The sequence below is a fragment of the Spea bombifrons genome, chromosome 5 (assembly GCF_027358695.1).
Source record: "Spea bombifrons isolate aSpeBom1 chromosome 5, aSpeBom1.2.pri, whole genome shotgun sequence".
NCBI classification, from domain to species: Eukaryota; Metazoa; Chordata; class Amphibia; order Anura; family Pelobatidae; genus Spea; species Spea bombifrons.
This window is the reverse complement of record NC_071091.1, coordinates 25,321,203-25,345,349: the sequence shown is the minus strand read 5'-3', so window position 1 is coordinate 25,345,349 and position 24,147 is coordinate 25,321,203. Positions and strand designations below refer to the sequence as shown.

The 24,147-nt window shown below is 40.9% G+C and overlaps 1 protein-coding gene across 1 annotated transcript; it reads right to left on the bottom strand.

Annotated features, from left to right (window-relative positions):
- Positions 1-384: 384 nt before the first annotated feature.
- RAB5A (RAB5A, member RAS oncogene family) lies at positions 385-22,481 on the bottom strand. The gene is made up of 6 exons (XM_053466307.1): positions 22,323-22,481; positions 10,006-10,270; positions 8,270-8,421; positions 4,472-4,594; positions 3,863-3,956; positions 385-1,857 (listed from the first exon to the last, which is right to left on the bottom strand). Exons 2-6 carry the CDS (start codon positions 10,169-10,171, stop codon positions 1,742-1,744), a joined length of 651 nt encoding a protein of 216 aa, XP_053322282.1. The 5' UTR covers positions 10,172-10,270; positions 22,323-22,481; the 3' UTR covers positions 385-1,741.
- Between the last annotated feature and the right edge of the window lie 1,666 nt (positions 22,482-24,147).

Sequence of the window (24,147 nt, the reverse complement as noted above, 5' to 3'; positions counted from 1 at the left end):
CTTGTATCCAGCAGATGGAAATGACAGCTGTACAGCGAAAACTCTAAGCTGGTAGATATGTAAAACTAGTTCCTAGTAAATTATCTGACACAAACAATAAAAAGGCTTGTCATTTATTTATATTATAAATCTAAATTTTAGATTGGGGTGGAGGGTATTTTCAGTATACCGGATATGAGGACTAGAACCAAAGGAAATGAGAGAGGTGTGTGGGGTGTTACATTTATAAAGCCCCAGCGGATTCTACAGCACTATTACAATAGAGTGAAATTAATAATATGGTTCACCATGAGATGACCAATGACTAAATACGTCCTTGCTACATTCGATTCTTGGAACTTTACACCACAAACATTTAGTCAATAAGCACCACCCACAGAAAAAGTAATTTAAGAATTTTATTCTTACTTAAAAATATTCCATCAGCAATAAACTTGAGACTGAATCAAAGCTTTAAATCATATCTGTTCTTTTAGTTTAATGCCTGCAAAAATGGTTCAGTTCTGTGAAGGATTATACATTTTTTTTTCAACACATTTAAACCCTTAAATGTTACACCTTTCTTTAATACACATAGCAAATCAATTGTTACAGTGTTAAAATGAAATGCAGGTAGCCATGTAAATCAGGATAGAAGAAAAACATTAGCGTTTTTTATTTCATCATTTTAGTAACTGTACAATTTTAACCAAAATCTTACAAACAGGACATATTAAACATAAATGAAGACTACAATTCAGTACCCTATTTACAATACAATTTACCATCTGATTTTATAACTAAATGGAGTACATGATTGTTAGATCATGGAGAGGTTGTATTTTGTTGAGCAAGATGAAAAAGAAAATCCCCATAACACCATAAAACCAATACTAGGATGCCACTGTACCATGGATGTGGAAAACAAATTACATCTCAAATTCATCACTGAATATTTGTCCATAGGATTTCATATTAACATGATTTCCATGTTGTAGTTTTACCATAAAAAGAAAATCAAAGTGGAAGAAACAACTGCAGTTGCCATTTTCTTGTGAAAGTTGGTGAACAGTAATTCAACAGGTAAATTAAGTGGAATGTATATTTGGGCTGTGTTGTATTAAAGGTGGTTTGAATGAATAATGCAAAAAAAGGTTTTATACCCTGCTTCTAATAGCATTAAAAAAGTAACAACTTAAAACAAAACCTTTTTAAAAAAAAAAAAAAATTCCACTGGGGGTTATAAATCACTGCAATTTCCCCATTACGGTTTAATGGATGTGCCACTGGGAGGACCATCAACTCACCCAAGGACAGAGTTAGGACATCAAGGGACAGTAGAAAGAAATTTAAATTTCAAAGACCTTATCAGTCCTCTAGCACTTCAAGCGTTAAGCAAGTCAAATGTTTGATAATGCTCACTACAGTTGAAATTAGTTTCTTTTTATATCTTAGAGATGATGGTTTAATAGGTCAGTACGCTTTCCCAGCCTACTGCAACGGAACGCTTTACAGAAAGTAACGCATGCGTGTTAAAAACCAGATTCAGCAGTAAAGGAATTCAGTGTAAGTGATGAAACGACTTAGCAAGATTTTTTGTTTTTACATTTCATTGGGCCAAGATTAACTCACTCCCAAAAGGGAATCGCAACGCGTCGCACTGAAGGGCTGGCTCAAAAGCCAAGAAAAGGTTAAACACTCAATTGTTATTAACAATTAGGAAGCAAGAGAATATCAATACAGGTTGTGTGAGACATAAAGGTTAGTTACTACAGCATTGACTTTTGCTAGGTTGTGCAGTCTCGGTAAGATCTACTCCTCTTCCTCTTACGGTGTTTCCGCCTCCAGTCTGTGGTTCCGTCTTCGGAAGCTTTTTGGCTGTGAATAAATAAAATTACTGTGAACATTACGGGTGACACATCAATAAAAAGATTGAAATAAAGGGAAAAAATGTTTACATATGACACCAGGCCAATGAAACTACTTGTAAAGACAAAGTGGTGGAAAAAAAGCTTGTTTTGCTATTTGTAAGCAGAGATAGGCTTGTCATAGATGGCAAATCACCTATATATAGAACGCATCACAGCGGTACACATTTTACCAAATTCCCTTAAAAACATCCAAGAAACTGCATCTTCAGTGTTAAAAATTAAAAAAAGTGGATTAGCAAAAAATCAGCTTGCTGAATGCTTATATTTCAAAAGGAAATTAAGTACTTTAATATTCATAAAAGGGAAAGTTGCGTTTTCACTATACAAACGCATGACCAGATAGGCCAGAACACATACGGATGAGAAAATTGCCAGGTTAATTAAAGATGAGAGGCATATATGATGGAAACCTTTAAATACTTAAATAGATCATCAAATTGCAGGAGGGGAGTTTACTTCAAGAGGAGAAATGTTAGAATAAGAGGTCAATGTAAAAATAGAGGGTCAGAGGTTTAATAATGTAATATGATGTAAAAAGTGGAACAGCCTCCCAGCAGAATTTTCTAACACTTCTAACCACGCTCATTTTCTATTTCAACCACTCCACTTTGGGCCCTCGACTTCACGCAGCGCAATCTTTGGGCACAAACAGCTCGTCAGTGACTATATACAAGAAAAAGATTGTCCACTTCCTCCAGTTTAGAAATAATGCCAAGGCATTACTAGCTGTATACATTCAATATACACACGGATAAATAATACATTTTCCCGTTGCCAGATGTTGCCTTGTATCCTGGAAGTTCTGAGTACACCCGGTCCCGTTCTTGCAGCGCTTATACACCGTCACTCCATACCTGAAGGACTTGCAAGGAATATACTGCTTGAATCCCAAACTTCCCTTATACTTCATCAGCGATCCATCCGCACAGATATTCCTTCTAGGTGTATAAAACTGGCAGTGAAGTGGGTAAGCAGGGGGTGGATTTTATATAGCCTGTCAAATAGGGGTGCTCCATATAGGGGGCATAGGCTGTTGTCCCCAAAGTACATGATATTAAGGATTATTTCATAACTTTGCCTAGCCATTTACTGGATGTAAATGGGAATACTACAGATGGGGCTAGTGCTCCAGTAGTAGCAGAACCAGGGCTTTTTAATAATGCCAATTAGCATTGTGAGTAAAATCTTAGCAGATCAACATGGGGTCCATGGCTGCTTTGCTATGTAAAAAAAAAAAGAATTAGGGCTAACAGCACGGAACTGCCGGGTGCGACTACTAGTTTGGGAAACAATCTCCCCCAACACATCATCTACCAGAAAAGGCTGCAAACTGTAAGGGAGTAGTAAACCTTGTTACGTCAATATTAATGCCAGGAATTGCAGTAAAAGGAGGGATAGTTGGCCTACAATGATTTCAGCAGTACTGCCACAACTCACTAGATGCATTTGAACTGACCAAGGTCAGTTGCCACAGGATCCAAGGCCAAGAAGGCATAAGGATCCTCAGTTATATACCTGCGCTGCCTCATCAAAAAAGAGGTTTGGGAACCTTTTTTTTGGTAACATCACTAGAGTACATTTTTTATGTTACTACATTTTTTCAAGTCCGAAACACTGAACAGCAATAACATTTTTAGAGCCATAGTTGTCTGGGTAAACTGTCCTAAAAAAGATGTTAGACCAAAATGTATTTTTCATATGTTGCATAGAAAAACGCATGTACTAGCCTTGTACTGCATCTACTTTTTAAGCTGAATAGATAAAATATTAAAATAGAGAACAGGAACAGCAAAACTTTAACAATGTACTTGGATACTAAACATGTACCAAATCATGATCATCAGTAGATTCCTTGTATCACATGGCAAGGAACTAATAACACATCTTTTCGATTAAATTAGATGTCCAATCTTTGGTTACCACATTAAATACTGAACAATATTTACACGTACCTATTGCCATGAATATTTCATTCACGTTCACCGATGTCTTGGCAGATGTCTCCATGAACAACAAACTGTTATCATCAGCATAAGCCTGCGCTTCCTGTATAATATAAAAATATTTGAATCTGAAGTATAAATAATATATATATTTTATTTAAAACTATTTTTTTTTTTTTTTTTTTTTTACTATTTTTCATTTCTTGAAAGGGGGGGGACTTTATTTCTCAGGCGCTTCCCTCTCATCATGCCTGCACCCATCACACGGACCAGCAAGCATGGCTCCGTAGCCTTATATTGCTGATCTCAATGGGCCTCTACTCCAGTGACCTTCCGGCATTGACACCTACTAAAAGGATTCAAAGTGTAAAGGTGTACCAGCGCAGAAAAAGCTGGCTTCTGCTGAAGGAGGAGTGAGAAGTTCAGACTGACATAAGACGGGGAAGCAGGGAGATGTCCCTGCAAAATAAGTCCTAGGAGCCATCTTTACTCAACTTTTATGGATGTACCAGTACATCTATAGAGCAGCAGACAGGTTCATTTACCATCAAGAATGGGAGAGAATATTTAATTAAAAAAAAAAAAAAAAAGAAAAAGAAAAGAAAAAGACAAGCTTACTTGGAAGTCCACAGCTCGCTTGGAGGCCAAATCTGCCTTGTTACCAGATAAAGCTATAACAATGTTGAGGCTTGCTTGTCTCTGGAGCTCTTTAACCCAGTTTTTTGCTCTGGCAAATGACTCCTGTCACAAAACAGTTTGGAAACATTTTGTTATTTGAGATTTAGTTTGTGAACAGCAAACAAAACCATTGTCTTAAGACTACACAATTTTTTCCATTAATAGAAACACAGGTGCTTTCTATTTTTATGCCTTACAAGAACTGCCATCAATAACTGAGACAAAAACTACACCGAACACACACACACACACACATTATTATTATCCTTTATTTATATAGCGCCAACAGTTTATGCAGCGCTTAATACAATACATAAATTCAAGGGATATGACAAGACAAGAATTGACAGACTAAGACAAACCGATACATTTGGTGGAGAGAGCCCTGCTCGCAAGCTTACAATCTAGAGGGAAATGGGGTGATAAACATAAGGCATAGAGAAAGGGTGAGAGGTATTGTGGTGGTTGTATCGATGACAAGGAAGTTCTAGCAGCTAAGATGGTATGCTTCTCTGAAGAAGTGGGTTTTTAGATGTTTCTTGAATGTTGGGAGGGATATATTATATATATATATATATATATATATATATATATATGTATATATGTATATATATATATATGTATATATGTATATATATATATATATATATATATATATATATATATATATATATATATATATATATATATATATATATATATATATATATATATGTATATATATATCAAACCTACCAAAGGAACACGTATGTGAATAGTATAAATACTAGTCCAGATGTTGAATTTCCACTGGGACTCAAAGCATGTTGAATTGCTTTAAATATATGTATATATTTATGTATAAATCTTTGCAAATATATCTTCATGTGTTAGAATACCAAACTGCAGCAAGACATTTTTTGTGTCTTATAAAAACCACAATATTAAATGTCTGCATAAATAGTATACTGAATATGCCTGGAAATGGAGGTGACAAAAGCTAACAAAAGAGTGTGCGTTTAGGGACCCTCCTGCAGATGAACCTTGGACACCCACTTCCATTTTCCTTATCACATCTGGATTGGCGTGTGATGGTTGCCCTATACCCTACCTCAAATGTTAACTATTACAAAAAAAAACTCATCACAAGTACCGTATTTGCTCGATTATAAGACGAGGTTTTTTTCAGAGCAAATGCTCTGAAAAATACCCCTCGTCTTATAATCGGGGTCGTCTTCTAATCAGACCTCAAATAGAGGTCTGATTAGGAGACTAAGATCCAGATCCCCCGCACCGCTGCAGGGGACCTGGATCCTCCTATCGTCGCCCCCCCCCGCACGCACGCACGCACGCACGCACTTACCGGTTCTTCCGGAGGTGAAGTTGGCAGCGGGGGTTTGTATGCGTCCGTCGCAAATACCTTCCCCGACTGTCAGAGATCAGAGTTCCAGAGTTCCTGATCGCTGACAGCCGGGGAAGGTATTTGCGACGGACGCATACAAACCCCCGCTGCCAACTCCACCTCCTCCCGGCTGCCGCGGAATGAGACGTCAACCCGCTGCCCCGGCAATACAGCAGGAAATTGGAAGCACCGGTAAGTAAGTAAGTGTGTGTGTGTGTGTGTGTGTGTGTGTGTGTGTGTGTGTGTGTGTAGGGCATTTCTGGAATGCCTTACACCCCTATATGCCACTCTGGCACTTAGGGGGTTAAAAGGCATATTATGGGGCAGAGTGGCATATAGGGAGGTATAAGGCATTTCAGGAGGCAGAGTGGCGTTAAGGGGGCATTTAATAGAGCACTCTGCCTCCTGAAATGCCTTATACCTCCCTATATGCCACTCTGCCCCATAATATGCCTTTTAACCCCCTAAATGCCAGAGTGGCATATAGGGGTATAAGGCATTTCTGGAGGCAGAGTGCTCTATATAATGCCTTTTAACTCCCTTAATGCCACTCTGCCTCCTGGAATGCCTTATACCTCCCTATATGCCACTCTGCCCCATAATATGCATTTTAACCCCCTAAATGCCAGAATGGGATATAGGGGTATAAGGCATTTCTGGAGGCAGAGTGGCACATAGGGGGTCAAAAGGCATACCATGGGGCACAGTGGCATATAGAGGGTTAAAAGGCATATCATGGGCCACAGTGCCATATTGGTGTGGCAAGCCTGGGGGCAGATGTGCGTAACTGGGGGCAGGTTGGAAAATACAAGGAAATAAAAACAAAAAAAATATTTTTCTCAATCATAGCTTTTATTAAAAAAAATAGTTTACATGAATTAACATTTACTGGTAAAACTTTTTTCCTTTAGGGTCGTCTTATATTCAGGCTTTTTCTTTTTTTCCTAAGTTAATATTCAGATTTTGGGGGGTCGTCTTATAATCAGGGTCGTCTTATAATCGAGCAAATACGGTACATCAGTTTAAGTACTTATAAAGCAGTCATCTGAACAATAGACTATATTCCTATAAAATTTTGAACCTTTATTAAACATTTATAAAGCAAATTATCCTTAATTAATCCTTAGTTTTCTTGAATTCAATTATCTTAACATATGGATATTTTCTCCCCTCATTATAAGTTTCAGATAAAGAATCCTGGTATTAAGTCATTTATTGCATGCACTGTACACTTTAAATAAAGAAACTGGAGCTCAAATAAACTGTGCAATATTAACAAATTAAATTAAACTACCGTATTTCCCCATGTATAAGACGCACCTTAATTTTGGGGCCCGAAATTTGAAAAAATATAACAAAGCTATTGTACTGGCTGCCTGGGAATAATATGAGTGTGATTGATGTTAGCTGCTAGCAATTGTTAGCAATCACACTCCTATCATGCTCAGGCACCCTGTGCCCCCTACACATGCTATCACACATACATATATATTCATTAATTTACTCCCCCACCCTTACCTGAACTGCAGATCTTCTGGTGCTGCTCTCAGACTTCCGTGGGGGCCGCTGTTTCTCTCTGCATTGCTCAACCAGGAACAGGAATGGAGCGGAGTCATGTGATGTGATGTACATTCACATGACTCCACTGGGTTCCTGTGTCGCCTCGACAGAACAAGAGACGCTGCTGAGCAACACAGAGGTAAGCAGCAGGTCCCCTGCAGATTATTTCCGGTAAAAAATAAAAATCTACCACCACTGTATAAATTTGGAGAGTTACCTTCTTTAGGAATACTTGGTTACCCATCATGTGATTGCCTCATTTGTCAAGCTAACATACAATATTACTGAAGGGGCAGATGTTGGGTAAGAACAAAAGTGCTTTTCCGTCACTGTTTTGGAATAGGACACTGGATAGTCTGCAGTGTCGACATTTAGTCCCTGCACAAAGCCTTGACTCTTCCAACTCTAGCGGGGCAGTGTTCAAGAGTTACAAATATTAAATAAAAATATTAGATACTCCAATCGACAAGCAATGTTTAATAAAGTACTTTGTAAAAACGTATATGCATTCTATATCTGAAAGGGATAACGCTTATCTTCTCCCTTTGTTGCGTGACTGAAACGACCACTCATGGTTAGAAAGGTATTCCGTTCCAAACAAATGTTGTATCCAGGTGATCTTATGATTTGACTGACAATACGTAACTCTTATGTTCTAAAGAGCACTGATGAGTTTTGCCAATACAAACGAGACTAGATAATGTAGAGACAGAAAGAATACTGGCCATGCAGATTTACAGTTCTCTTTATAAACCAGCTTTATAACAGCTTTGTAAAAATAAGAATAAGCCGCTCACCTCATTTGTGATGTCATATACAACTATTGCAGCTTGGGCACCCCTGTAGTACATTGGAGCTAAACTATGATATCTTTCCTGGCCAGCTGTGTCCCAAATTTCAAATTTCACTGTTGTGTCATCAAGACAGACAGTCTGGGTTAGGAAAGCAGCTAGAAAATAAAACCGAAAAAGAGAAACCGTAAATACCATGGCATATATTTTACAAAATCATTAAAAATAAAAAATAAACACACAAATAACAAACACTTAACTCTACACCATGCTTCCCGAAGACCTGGAGGATGCTGGTGAAAGCTACCTTTTGGAGACCCCCCCGATATACACTATATTAACACAATTTTTGTGTTGTCTGTTTTGCAAATGCATGGACGCGGGATTTCGCACCATCAGCTATTTTCCCCTCTTGATAGGACAACCCCAGTGGCCTGCTGTACACACTTTCAATCGAAATTCAACGGAAGGTTACAACTTGTCTGGTGGCAGTCTGGTTTGGTTGTTTGGGGAAGCAATGAAAAAATAACTAAAAATAAAAAAGAATTAGTGTAATGTTGTTATAACCAAGAAGGTTTTTCATACCCTAACCTAGGGTTGGCACTTAAGAGTTGGTTTCCAGCAAATCTTCCCAGAGGATACAAACTTGTTTTTTAACAGTCAAAGCAGTAAAGAGATGGAATGTAAAATGTGTTGGCAGATTCCGTTAATGCACAAAAAAGTTAGAACAGTTTACCTATAACCCCTTAAGGATCGGTGACCTAGAGGATATGTTACCAATGGAGCGCATCACTATATTCGCTTTCAAAAATATATGGTTTGATAGGGGTAAATTGGATTGGCCTTTTAACCTCCAAACTACTCAACAAACCTATTCATGCGTGGTATCCCTGTAGTCAGGAGTAAATACCACCAGAAAGGCTGGCGGTAGCACAAGTGCATGGAAAATGTTAACTACCACCATTGGAAATATCCTGGGATTTCTAGGTTTCAAAGACATATAGTTTGATTTTGATAAATGTCCCAAATAGCACATGAGCCCAGGACGACCATATTTAAGAAAAAGAAAACAAAAAGTTTTGAAATAGCAAAACACTACTTGTGTACCTATTGCCATATAAAACTTGCAAAAAAAAAGCCTAAAATTATAAAAACATTGGGTATTTTTAAACTCAAGACAAATATTAGAATCTATTTAGCAGGCTTTCCATTTGTTTTTCTAGATGGGTGAAAGATTTTTAGATTAAAAAAAACAAACAAAAACTTTTATTTCCCACTTTTCACCATATCTTTTTTTTTAGCAAATTAGATGACATGATGAAAATGGTATCCAAAGAAAGCATTTCTTGTCCTAATGAAAAAATATATATAAAATAGAACAAAGAAAATTACAGGTAAAGAAAAACACAGCAGAAATATTAAAACTGCCAGGATCAGGAGAGAAACAAATATAAAAAAAGAGCCCAGTCCTTGAGGGGTTCATTTAGGTAATGTTCCTAAGAATAGCCGGGTGGTCATTGAGTCAATAAGCATTTTTGCTATCTCTTTTGGATAAAATGATAAAGTTTCTTGGATAGGTGTATCATGCGTGTGGAAGGGTTTAACTTAATGGACCTTTTGTCTTTAAATATGTAAAATATATGCAACAACTTCATGACCCTTTTTTTATTATTACTAAGCAATGCCGTATTAAAGTTGAAGAACAGTAATGTTTTATCAGTAGAACATCATGCATTTCTAACCTCCAATTGTGCTCTCTTGGAATTCATGAAACTGTCCCTTTACAAAGCGGAGAACCAGGCTGGACTTCCCAACAGCAGACTCTCCCAAAAGGACAAGCTTGAACTGACAGATTTTATTCCCAGCGTTTGGTCCGTTGGGTCTGGTGGCACCTCCTCGGCTAGCCATAGTTAAACTCTGTCACAAAAGAGTCTTTTATCTGTTCAAAAATTCCAGTAAAAAATAAAACGATGATGTGGTTCCGGGCTCTTCTATCCTTCTGATAATCTATAAATCAAGAGACATATCAGATTGTAACAGTATGAAATACAAAGGACCTGCTAACATCTCTGTATACATGATGGGGATCTCTCCAATTCAACAATGCTTTTACATCATTTGCATCTATGAGGTTATGTTTACGGCAGTAAAATTGGGGTAAAGGTGATATGTACTGTGCAAAATTATATAAATATATACACACAAATCCATAAAAGCTAGGCACTCATGGACACTTTTATCAAGATGGTCCATGCATGGAAGTGAAATCAGAGTGCTTTTGTGTATTAGTATCTACACAGTCCGCGAGCAGCATCGATGCACATTACATCTGAGATCTGTGTTAACAGTGTGTGTGTGTGTGTGTGTATATATATATATATATATATATATATATATATATATATATATATATATATATAAACAAACACACACAAACATTCCTTAAAGTCTGTAGACCGCACATTCTTATATGCACTTAGCAATGCTGGGTACACTTCATGTGCTGTTTTAATAGCTAACAATTAGAATATGATTAGTGAATATTGTAAGCCTCATTTTGCTGTGCCACGTAACAGTCTGTTCCAGCAGCAAAAGGAGGTTTGCTTACTTGTGTAGGAGGATTTCACTTGCTGTCACAGTAATGCCATTGATCTGGCCAAAACAAAACAATGCTGCCCCATATCTTACGACTTTTTCATGCAATCTAAAAAAAAAAAAAAAAACTAGACAATGCCTGTGTTGTGCTGTGATGTTAATAACCTCTTTACAACTGAATAATATCACAGGAATGCAGAAGGTTTTCCTGCAACAAAAAAAGACTTATTTTGATACTAGGGCAAACATTTAGAAAACTGAAGCACTAGTGGTTTAATTATAAAAAATATAGCTTCTTCAACAATCATTCCATAATTTGAATGCGGCATTCAGACACAAATTAATTCAAAAGAAACAATTCACAAATGGCTTCAATGGAATACTTGAATCATTATAAGAGATTATACAAACAAAAGTGCCATTACATAACTAAAAACATTTTGGGGGCAACGGGTTTCATATTTGTGTATAATACACGTATAGGCATTAGTCACTCTAAAGTGTTTGAATAAGACGCAAACAAGAGAACATGACAAAATCAAGTACCGAGTAAGGCCCAAGTCTTGCATCAGGAAAAATGGGCAGACTAGATGGTTTAACTAGAATGTTTAAAAAGATACAGCGCTGTGAGGTTTATTCACTGAAGTTTGCGGATTTGGCTCTTCATAATGCACTGCAAAGTCACAAAGAAACCAAACTCCTCTGACTACTCCATCTTTGGTGCATAACCTCTATTATATCTACAGCTATAAAAAAAAATATATATATATAAAACTGTAGCACAATAAATATGAAAAGTGCTGTGGAATAAAAAAAAAATAGGGTTTATCATGCCCTACAGAAACCATTTACTAGGAACCTGAAGAGCACTAAACACTATACAGGGATGGGTTGACAAATGGAAACAACTTAAAAGATCCCTTCCTGAAGCGGCCTCTTTTATGCTTCTCCACAGAACCATAAGCTTTGGGACGGTGTAATGGAAACATGGTTTTCCAATAGCTTGAGAAATGCAGTTGCGCAAGAACGGTGAATTATGAAGGGACCCAAGTCCTAATATTGTCATTAATTACCTGATATAATGAGCCTACTGTTTTTAAATTCTACACACATTCTATCACTACCTGGAATTATAGATGAGATGGAAACGGAATACTTGTGTATTTGTTTCAAGAGAGGTGGCAGAAGTCAGCACTGATAATGTATAAAGTAAACAATCTGAAAGGGCCCTTTACTTAATCTTCCTGTGGAATTCGTAGACACGCCTTAGGTTTTCAAGGTGACATAACCCTTCAGGCTGAAAATCGACATTCAAAATACTGCATTCACGCCAAGAAGTACATTGCCAAAGTGGCTAAAACTAAAAAAAAAAAAGGAAGTTCCTGTTCTCACTATTAGAACAACTTTACTGGAATTTTCAGTAAATTACACAACGGAACGGTATACGTTTAAGTTTCGTAAAAGAGCAGTCTCTTTATTGCAGACTGCCATGTATTTATGGGCCGATACATGCCGATGATGTAAAAACGACAAACATGGCGACTGGTGGGCCATGCTTTTTGGCCACAATCCTCTTTGGTGTCACAGAACACCTACAGGTCCAAACATAATTTTACTTATAATGTAATGTCAGAGGAAGGACTAATCGCAGAAATAGGTAGGCTGAGAATTGTATTTTTTTGGGGTGCGGGACAACCAGCAACATTAATGTCACTAAAACTAATAGAAAAGACATTTCTACAAATGATTTTGCAAATGTATGATAAAATGTTTTTTATTCCCTAATTATTCTTCCCAGTTAAAATACAGTAAAGGCATTAAATATTTACACAAACACAACTTGTCACCAGCTATGTGAGCTGACCGGTTTGTATTAACAATGTACATATTAGCGATTCCATTAACTTTAGCAGACTATATATACACACATACATATACAGATATATATATATATACACACACACACACACACACATTACATAACACTATTCAAGATCTTGAAATCAAGATCGAAACATGTTTTACAATGAAAACACTGCCCAGAAATCTGGAAAGTACATGCAGCTCCACTTATTTCGCAGAAAGTGCCAGAATCTGCATGGGTCATACAGAGTGGGTGAAACAACCAGTGATGGGGGCAATTAAATGATTCTGATGACTTTTTCATATCACAATCCATCCTGAAAAACATCTTTGCTTGAGAGGGAGAGACAGTCCATTATTTACCCATCGTTATTTTAGGCAATAGTGTGAGTTTTGCAGGTTGATATTACCATAGTAATAAACAATGGGGTTTATTTACTAAAGGGAGAGATGGCATATTTGTGGTTTCAACTCTCACTGTACTGTTTGTTACAAAGGGCAATACCATCGGGTTTCTCCAACTAACATGACCAATCTGGCCATGCACAAGGCAGAATTCAAGGGAAACTGAAGAAATGTCACCAGCTTAGCTATGCATTACACATGTATGGCTAACCTTTCCATGTGCAGTTGTACCTTCCCAATGTATAGAGAAGTCAATTAGTGGAGACCACAAATCTCCCCTTAGTGAATAGACCCCAATGCGTGTTTCACTTAGATAATTGTTAAATGGGGAAGTGTCCACCAGCACATGAAACAAGACAGGCTGAAGGTATAAAGAGCGCACGAAGCAGCGGTTATCAGTATGCCCTTCCAGTTTTTGACCTGCCTCAGTTGTTTTTAAAAGTGCTTTAATAAATCCAGACTTGTTTGAGGTGCAACCTACAATCTCCGGTTAATTGGTAAATGACTCCATACGGGAATCCAGTCAGCTGAAATAAAATTATCGCTAAAAAAAAGCTTAGGGTTCCTGCAACGGAAGATAACAGCAGAAAAGTTTCTACGACAAACATCAAACCCTTCCGAAGCAGAAATATTACTGAGGAGGTTATGGCTCACATAATCAATATAACGTAACAGCACCTAGATGTAGAGTTTCATCTTAACTCCTTGGATGCGTTCCTGAAAGCAAAGCAGTTGATATGTACTTTCACTATTCACCCATGTTTAAGGAAGCGAGACCATCTATGTTTCCTGATCCTATAGTACGTAAGCTTTTATATGTCTAAAGCAACAACATATACGTGTATACAAACATTTCTAGACTGTAGGCTTGTTTTAGCAGGGTCTACTACCTGTTATGTCCTGCTTACCCACTGTACAGAGAGGGGAAGATGATCATCAACATTACAGCAGTATAAGGGTTCACTTTAATAACACAATACTCATAAGTATTACATTATTGGTTGGTCAAAATCTCCTGCAGTGAACAAAACTCCAGAGAGTCAAAAGAATCTTATCCTTACAGGAGGTAATTACCAGGGACCAAAAAGTGGAAAAAAGGTGCGGAACACGTGTCTTGGGTTGATTTTATCAGTGGGAATACTTGTTCACGTTAATATCCTTAATGTTCATGCTAAATAGTTTTTAAAGTCTTGGAAGAAACATTTAGTGCCAAACACATGCAAGGGGATTGCTCACAAAACACGTAGTTATAAGCGCAACCCCGTACAAGAACATGGGATAAAATACAGCAGTCTGCCAATTGAAACAGGAAAAACCAGAGTTAAAATGTATATTATACGATTAAAAAAAATAAACAACCTAAATGTTTCAGGTTATATAAGTAATAATGCAAAAACAAGGAAGCGATTATACAATACTTCCTCTTGTATGACCCTGATGTACACCACATTTATGTATACGGTGGTAGTGTCGCAGCGTCTATTGTCTGTCAGTTGGGCAGCCTAATGAGGGGCAGCATTTTGCAACAATAAACACAATCCTCTTGGTGTTAGGTGTGCCGCTGTACCATATACTGGGTTTAAAACTGTCTGAAAACCCGATGGGTTCCAACATAGTAGAGACTGTCAGGAATGAATTATTCTAGATGGAAAAAATAAACAACCCTAATGTCTCCAATGTTTCTTAACAATGGAATTTCTAACTAAAAATGTTCTCACTTTTCTGTTCTGCGCACAGCAGAGACGTCACGTTCAGCTTTGACTGGATAATACGTGCAGGTGATTGTGTTATTCGATCATGACATGGAATTTCCATTCTCATGAGGAGCATGACAAAGTATATTTCCTTGTAAACAATGAAAGCACAAAACAGTGTATCCCATTAAGGCAGGATACCGCACAGGAAGGGCAATAGTACCAAGTAAATAGTACCAAACAAACAAAAACAAAAACCCAAACAGCCTCACAACAGTTACAGAAAGATGCACCACATTATCTGGCCACCCATTATTGTATGTAAGCCATTTCATAAATAAATGTAGCATCAGAATTATTTTTTGGCAGTGCTGAATGACCAAACCCTTCCCAGAAATCATTTAATCTTGTTAGAAGTTGCCTAGTTACTTTTCAAGGGAATGCCTTATTATCATGTGACACATAACCAGGCGGTTGCCAGGGAAACTGGGGGAAAGAAAGAATTCTTACCTGGGAATTCCTTTTCCTTGTCCATTTCCAGGTGGCACATGAGAAGAGAAGGCTCCGCCTACCAGGTAGGGCAGGAAATACTATAAAAAAAGGAGACCTCCCCCTTCCTCCCCAGTGTGGTTAAAAAGAAAGACTCAGGCAAATAATAGACAAGCAAAAGTAAATTTAATGGGTGGGAGCAAAAGTGTGCCACCTGGAAATGGACAAGGAAAAGGAATTCCCAGGTAAGAATTCTTTCTTTCCCTTGCCATTCCAGGTGGCACATGAGAAGATTTAGCGAGATAGGGAGGGAAGGATTCCAGTCTGCAGGACACGACGACCAAATTGAGACTCGTCAGAGAGATGAAGGTTCAGCCTGTAGTGCCTTACGAACGTATGAATCGACCTCCAGGTCGCTGCCTTGCAAATGAGAGACGGATTCACCCCGGAGAGTTCAGCCCAGGATGTCGAGACGGATCTGGTCGAGTGTGCCTTCAGGCCGGAGGGAGGCACTCTTCCCGCGGAGATGTAACATAAGGTGATTGCGTCCTTAAGCCAGCGGCTTATGGAAGCCCTGGACACTGCTCTGCCCGTGCGGGTCCCCGCAAAGGACAGGAAGAGTGCGTTGGATTTCTTCCAGGCGGATGTACGCAAGAGATAAGACAGGATACATCTCCGCAGGTCTAGCGAGTGGAGTTCCATGGACTCCACTCCAATCCATGGGATTCTTGGGATCCGGACATAACGTAGGTAAGACGATCTCCTGATCCGAAAGGAAAGGTGAGACAACTTTAGGGAGAAAACTCCGGTGGTAAACGGAGGATAACGCAGTCCGGCAGAATCTTGAGAAAAGGTTCCACTCTGGAGAGAACCTGGAGCTCACTCACCCTCCTAGCAGAAGCGAGTGCTACTAGAAGGACAACCTTGTAGGTGAGCAGCTTTAGAGAGGTATCCTCTAGAGGCTCAAAAGGAGATGTGGTGAGTTGGTGCAACACGAGGTTAAGGTCCCAAGGTGGAACCGACAGACGGAGCCTAGGGCGAAGTCTGCACATCCCCTTGTGAAAATCTGGAGATCCAGGGATGGGAAGCCAGATTGGAGTCCAAGCAGTAGCTGAGAGCTGAGATCTGGACCTTGATAGTAGCAGGTTGTAACCCGTTATCAAAGCCGTCTTGTAAAAAGCGTAGCACCTCATGGATGGGTGGAGAGGATACTTCGTGCCCATAGCACCAGGTGATGAAACGTTTCCCAAACCTTCTGGTATTTAGCAGCCGTAGTTTTCTTGCGGCTGGAGAGAATCGTTTCCACTACCGATGAAGTTAATCCCCTTGAGGGCAGGATCTCCCTTCAGAAGCCATGCTGAGAGGTTGAGCCGGGAGGGATCTGGGTGGAGAACAGGGCCTTGAACGAGAATACCCCTCACCTGAGGAAGAAGCATGTGCTCGTCTATGGCCAGGTTGATAAGGTCCGAAAACCAGATTCTTCGAGGCCAGAAAGGAACAACCAGGATGACACTGAGGGTTTTCTCGAATCATCCGGAGCACTCTGGAAATAAGGGGAAGCCGAGGAAAAACATACGCGAGATCGAAATCCCAGGTCTGCGAGAGTGCTTCCAGGGCTCGGGGACGGCCGACTGGAGAGAGAGAAAAAAACTCCTGTACCTGTTCGGTTAGGTGCGTGGCCATCAGGTCTATCTGAGGAGTACCCCATTTCTCCGTGATGAAAGTGAAGACCCTTTGTGTAAGGACCATTCTCCCGGAAGTACTGAGTTCCTGCTGAGGTAATCCGCCTCCTGATTCAGTGAACCCTTGAGATGAACCGCGGAGAGAATGCAGAGACTGAACTCCGCCCATCGGCAGATCTGAGCGGTCAGGGTCTGCAGGCGCCTGTTTCTGGTGCCATCTTGTTTGGACAGATAGGCTACAACGGTGACGTTGTCTGAAAGGATCCTGATGGACCTGTGTCGCAGGATTGTAGACCAGAACCTTAGAGCCCTCCAGACCGCTAACAGAAATTTGATGTGCAGGTCTGATTCCCGAGGAGACCAAGTTCCCTGGGTAATATTGCTTCCCATAACAGCACCCCAGCCTCTCAAACTGGCGTCGGTGGAAATTACCACCCAGACTCTCGTCTGCCAAGAGAGCCCCTGTGAGAGATTCTGGCTGTCAGCCACCATCCGAGTGACTCCCGAACGAAGGGGGAAAGTTGGACGTTCTTGCGAAAGGGCATCCTGGAGCGATCCCAGTGATCCAGCAGGAACTGTTGAGGAGGTCTTGCATGAGCAAGTGCCCAGGGAACCGCTGAGATGGAGGAGGTCATTAGGCCGAGCCAAGACATGATGGCTCTAATGGACACTGACTTGTTCGTTAGAACCGCTTGTGTGAATTCCCTCAATCTTGGGATCTTGTCCCGAGGGAGAAACGTCCTCTGTACGTGTGAATCGAGGATAATTCCCAGAAAGGTACGACGTCTGTTTGGAAGTAACTGTGACTTGAGTCTGTGTACTAGCCATCCTAGGTCGTGGAGGGTCCTGGGAAAAAACTCCAGATGTGACTGGAGCAAAGTTGCTGAGACCGCTACGAGGAGCCAATCGTCCAGATATGGGACCACCTTTATGCCTTTTTGCCTCAGGAAGGCCACGACCACCGACATGAGCTTCGTGAAGATCCGAGGTGCTGAAGCAATTCCAAACGGAAGAGCCCAAAACTGAAAATGTCGAATCGCTTGAGGTAATGGAACCGCCAGACGGAGGAATCTTGGTGGTCTCTTCTGATGGGAACATGTAAATAGGCATCCCGCAGATCTATGGTGACCATGAAGTCCCCTGAAGAAATGATCTCTGTGGCGGACTTCAGGGATTCCATCCGGAACCTGTTGTATCTGATACAGGTGTTCACCACCTGTAGGTTGATTATTAGCCTGAATTTCCCGGATGGCTTTGGACAAAGACTTGGGAGTAGGTTCCCTCTCCTATCTCTTGATGAGGGACCGGGACCAGAGCTCTTTCGAGAATTAAGTTGTTGAGCGTGGAGAAGAAACCCGATCTTTTCCAAGGATCTGCAGGGGGCATGGACAGCAGGAATTTCCGGGCAGGTAGGTGAGTAAGCTCCAGAGCATAGCCTTGTTCTATGATGCGAAGGACCCAGGGGTCTGAGGTGATCTCTTCCCAGGCATGAATGAAACCGGTCAACCTGCCCTCTACCTGAAGCCTGCTGGCGTCAGAACCTTCCTGCTTACTGTCCCTGCCTCTTCCTCTTCCTCTCTGGAATCTCCCTCTTGCATAGGGTTTACCCCGAAAAGGACTGGTAGTCCTGATTGGAGGTTCAGGGCCTGTAGGACTCTCTCTCTCTTGGAGCTCTGTAATAACTCGATCTGAAACAAGGTGGTCCTTTCATCTGAGGTAACCAGTGCTTGTCCCCCGTGGTGGATTCTAGGATCGTGTCGAGATCGCTGCCGAAGAGGCTCCCCTGGGACGGAATGCTGCACAGCTTGTGTTTAGAGGCATTATCAGCAGACCATGACTTAAGCCAGAGTGCTCGCCTAGAAACCGCTGAAAGCGCAGTGGCTTTAGCAGACGTACGGACTGATTCAATGGAGGCATCGGAGATGAAATCAACTGCTAAGCAGGTGTCGGACAGGTTGCTAGCGACCTGCTCAGTCTCTCGAATAGCTGCAAAGTCTTCCACCGCCTGTTGAAGCCAGATTTTAATGGCTCTAGAAGTTGACGCCATAGCAATCGCTGGACGAAATTCGCCGCTGCTGCTTCAGAAGACCTTTTGGCAGACCTCAGCCCTCTGGTCCATGGGGTCTTTGAAATGGGCCGCGTCTACCAACGGAATGGCTATTTTTTTTTTTTTTTTTTTTTTTTTTTTTTTTTTTTTTGTGGCCTTGGTTACTGCGGTGTCGACTTTCGGGACTTCCCAGGCCTCAGAATTCTAATTATCGAAAGGAAAAAGCTTCTTGGTTCTCAAGGATGTGAAGAATCTCCTGTCAGGAAATTTCCACTGCTCTGTGATAATGGCAGAAAGAGAATCCTGGACTGGAAAGGTCTGCGGTTTCCTAGAGTGACCCTGAAAAGGATCTGGTTTTGCAACTGGTATGTCCTCCTGTAGATTCAGAGTAGAGTTTCCCTGTTTCTGTAGTCATATTCAAAAGGGAGCCGAATAATCTTCCGGGTTAACCGGGTGGTAATTTGGTGGACCCTGCTGGTAAGGTTGTTGCAGGGGTGCCTGAGAGGGGCTTGCCATGGCTCGAAAACAGTTAAAGGTAAACTGAAGTTCCCCCTTCAACCAGGAGGTAAATTCCGTTGTGGAAACTCTTTAGGCCGAGAGCAGGGGTTGCACGTTTTGACCGAAGGGTCATGCAGGGTCTTTTTGCAGGATGAACAGGCTTGTGTTTTGACTTTCCCACAGATTTCCTATGTGGGGAGGCTTCAGGAGGGATATCCTGATTTTTATCAGACATGACTGAGGAGAAGAAACACAAGCTGTAACTGTAGAAAACAATGGCATAGGCAACGTAAAACTTCTTCCAAGCAAAGAGGGCAACACCTACTTGAAATGGCAGTAGACAATCCTCAGGCACGGGCAGGCACAATAGCAGAGAGGTATATGCAAAACTACAGTACAGAAACCAACAGCAAGGAAAGATCTTACCCATTCTGGCGTTGTATACAGAGGCATTTAGGTGCCCAGGGCCGGAAACCTCACATCCGGAAATTCCCAGCCAATTGACCTCTCGTGACCCCGGGTCGCTGCACCGGAAGTGAAGCCGATTGGGGATCTGAACATGTGCCGAGAAAACCGGCACAGCCGGTTAGAGATCTCCTCCTGCCGTGCCACACTCTGAGGATTCCCCGGGACGGAGTGAACCGGAGCCCGGGGATATACATCCCAGTGAGCCCCCTGGGCTGTGGGCAGAGCCGAACGAGGACTGAGCCTCGTGTGCGTTGCCGCGATACACGCGGAGTTACAGCCTCCGAGGCTGCCGCACGAACCCTGGATCCACACGGGACCGCTGCCGGGTATCAGAAAAGGACGCCCCCCCGGGGCTCCGAGAAAACAAAAAAAGGAAGGAAAGGTAAGCTTCAGCCTAACCGCTACCTGAGTAGGGCAGGAAACAACACTGGGGAGGAAGGGGGAGGTCTCCTTTTTTTATAGTATTTCCTGCCCTACCTGGTAGGCGGAGCCTTCTCTTCTCATGTGCCACCTGGAATGGCAAGGGAAAAAAAACTCCTAACGTTTCTTTATTGTTTTTATAAAATGAAATCTTCAGAGAAAACCTTAAAATGACAGAACAGCCAATGTTAATTTGTTTAACATGCTAAAGAGTAGAATCCATATTTATTCTAAATAAAACATGTACAAGTACCCATCATTTCTTTAGGTAAATGCACTGTACTTGAATAATCTTCTCAGCAGGCACATATTACAACGCTGCTCCTTTCTTCAGTGTCTATTTGTTTCGAATGAATCACTAAGAAGAATATTGTGTAAAAAAGGTGTGCTTAACCATGTTGTAAATACAAATGCAACAGCAATGGAAAAAAATAATTCTAGTTAATTACTAGGAATCCAGATTTGTCATCACCTGCAAATCATATTAAAAAGTTACTTTGAATCACCAAAGCTCCTGGACGCTTAGCAATAAAAAAAAAAACAATTTAACGACTGCCATGAAAACTGAAACATCGGATTCTCTTTGCTAAACCCTCCCCTGATCCCTTCAGAGGAAAAGAAGTCAACTGAATGGGTGTATTTCGACACAACGTATCTGCTTCAGTTATTAGAGGAACCAAACGGATCTTAAGATAAAGAGGAATACATTGAAAAGAGGTTTCTCTGGTATTACCGTATCAGCGCTATAAATTATGTAATTAGAGAATTCTAGCCACAATAATGTCATTTCACATTAGAAGATACAATGCACTACACTGAAATAACTGAAACACAATAGCATAGCAGGCTGGGAATATATATATATATATATATATATATATATATATACATACATACAAGATATATTTCAGTATTCACGTGGCACGTCGGTGAAAAAAAAAATCAGAACAATTCCAAAGCACCTAATATTTCCTTGTCTTAGTAGATACTGTATGTGTGGAGGTAGCTGTATTTTTAGAAAATGAAAAAGTGAACGAAAAATATACCATCAATTAAAACACTGGGCACATTTGCATTCACAATTTCTTATATCCATATATTCCACACTATCCATCTAAATCACATAAATGGAACATACAAATAGATTACCTGTAGAATATTCTCTAGCGTCATGAAGGAACATGTCTAGAATAAAGCTGGTCTGCGAATGTATCTATAATTTTTTTTAAAAATACCTCTAGATAAAAATATTGCATGTGCTCATTTTCTGTCACTTTGGCCTTAAAAAAGCACCTGGGTATATGAACCTTGTGTATATATATATATATATATATATATACACACACACACACTTATACTAACATATTAAAGGCCTGTACTGTATGGCCAATGGGGCAATGTACTAGCATCTTCACTTAAGAGACACCAATGGTTGCTGTCACCATGGTAACCATGCTCTAAGGACCTTTATCAAGTCTTGACTTAAAAGTGTTATCTATTGCCGCCTCTCTTTTCTGGTTGTGTTGCAGAGAAGCACAGAACGAATCCCGGGTCCCCTCAGTTACTCAAACCTAAAAGGCCCCCAGTGTGCTCTGGTAGGGAGGCGCAGGGTAGACTACGAAGGGCCCTAACACCTATCCGTGCACCTAGACCGGGCAAACTTATTCATGAACGTGGACTCCCCGTGCACGTTCCCCGGGTTAGCCCTTCTTGTGTGGTAATACACCGTGATATCCGTTTCACTTGCTGGGTTGGCGCCATGTAAATAAAAACATACACGCATACAAATCTGGAGCCAGCCTCTGTCCGCGGCCTCCTCCCTCTTCAGAGCTCAGATTGCCGAGGAAACCCCCAGTATCCGCAGCACGTTATTACTAGTTACAATGGGAATCACTCACATCAGCCGAGCACTCACGACCATATCATGTGAGCGGTGCCCGCCCGGAAGCCTCTCCTTTTCTCTTTCCCTCTATCGCGTCTCGGTTCTCTGCCAGGTTCCTGGGCTGCCCGATGGCTCCGGTCTGGCCCGATCACATGACCAAAATGACGACATCATGAGTACGGGAAGTGGTTGGACCAAACCAGCTCAATAACCTCTAGGCGTTTTCTGGTGTGAACGGTGTAGTGTGAGGAGTTTGTTGGGCGTAAAGTACGCAGATTTAGTTAACAAAAGCTTTGCTGGAGGAGAGAACAGGATAGAAGTGGTTAAAAGGGGTATGTTATGAAAGAAAACTCAGATGACGTATTATATTGTGTGTACATGCCGGGTGGATTATTGGTAACAAAAACATTTCTATATTCTGGTTACCGGCACGAATAGTCCATGGGCAGCAGTGGAGAAAAGAACGCTTTTAAAACTTTGTATCAGAATCAATTACTGCAACTGTCAATGTATTTTTTCGATAGAATAATCAGGGCTGGACTGAGATAATGAGGTGGCCGTGGCTCTTTAAGGCCAGCGGCTGCCAACTGACGTAACCACAGCCGACAGCTGGATATGGCAGCCCGCATTTTACATTGTTAGACTTACGTAGTGTGGGTTCTGCCATATCCAGCCAGTGGCTGCACACACGGCAGATCGGTGACAAAAGCAGTTATTCGTGGCCACCAACTGCAAGCAGGGAATTGACGGTATGATGCCGCTATAGTCCTATTGGGTTCCAATGCATGGAAAAAAAATTTAAAAGTAAAACATTCACACAGCGTAAGGGGTTATGGTTGTGTTATAATAACTTGTGTAAATGGACAATTTTGACAAAAACATTTTTCTGTTTTGGCCCATTAGTTTTCAGACAACAAATTTTGTTTCCCGCCTTTTCATCCCGGGTGAAATTGGGAGGGCTTTTTCCATTCAAAAATGAACTTTGGTCGAGGTCAAGGCATTACAGCAACGCTGTTTCGGTGCAGAAAGCGAAAATAGTTCGCTTTCTGCACCCGTTTAAAGACGTGCCGGTCCCGGCACGTCAATTGTCGTTATCGACTTGATTTTCGGTGACGTGCCCGGACCGGCAATTGTCATCAAGGGGTTAAACTGGAGAAGTACACACCATGCAAACAAACCTATCCCTATGTTTGTACAAAACACGGACAAATCGAAATCAAGTATATACAAGGTCAGATTTCTCGTTAAAGGGGAAGTCCCGTGGAAAAATACATATTTTCTTTGAGCATTAAGTTGTCATTTTGTCATATACATAAATATAGCTTATATATCTGCAGTTTGTTCTGCAGACCTTTAGTTCACCATTGCAGGAAGTCCTGATATTCTGGATGACTTCGCCTTCTCAAACGCTACGCTGAGATGATTCTCCATGGCAGTGCTACTGAAGTCCTCTTATCTTTCCTCCATATATTTTATGAGTCTCTTTGGTTATTTAAGACTGCACAATATCATACAAGGCAGTATGATACGGATTCAAGGTGTTTGTCTAGTAGATTGGGCTAACAAACCTAAAACACATATACGTTACACATATGCAGCTGTTGCAGCATAATGCAACATATTTTGTGAAAACTAAGATAAAAGGGACACTTCGGCCATCATATCTATTTTAATACATATGATAGCGGCATGGCCTCTTCCACTTTAAGTAGTGTCCCTTTTGCAGTATCCCCCCATAGCCGCCCCATCCCAGGCTGCCGCCCTCTTCCTCTGTATTTCGATTCTTGAAACTGAAACCAATAGGAGTACTTTCAGAAAATCCGCACGGGGTCAGAACAAAA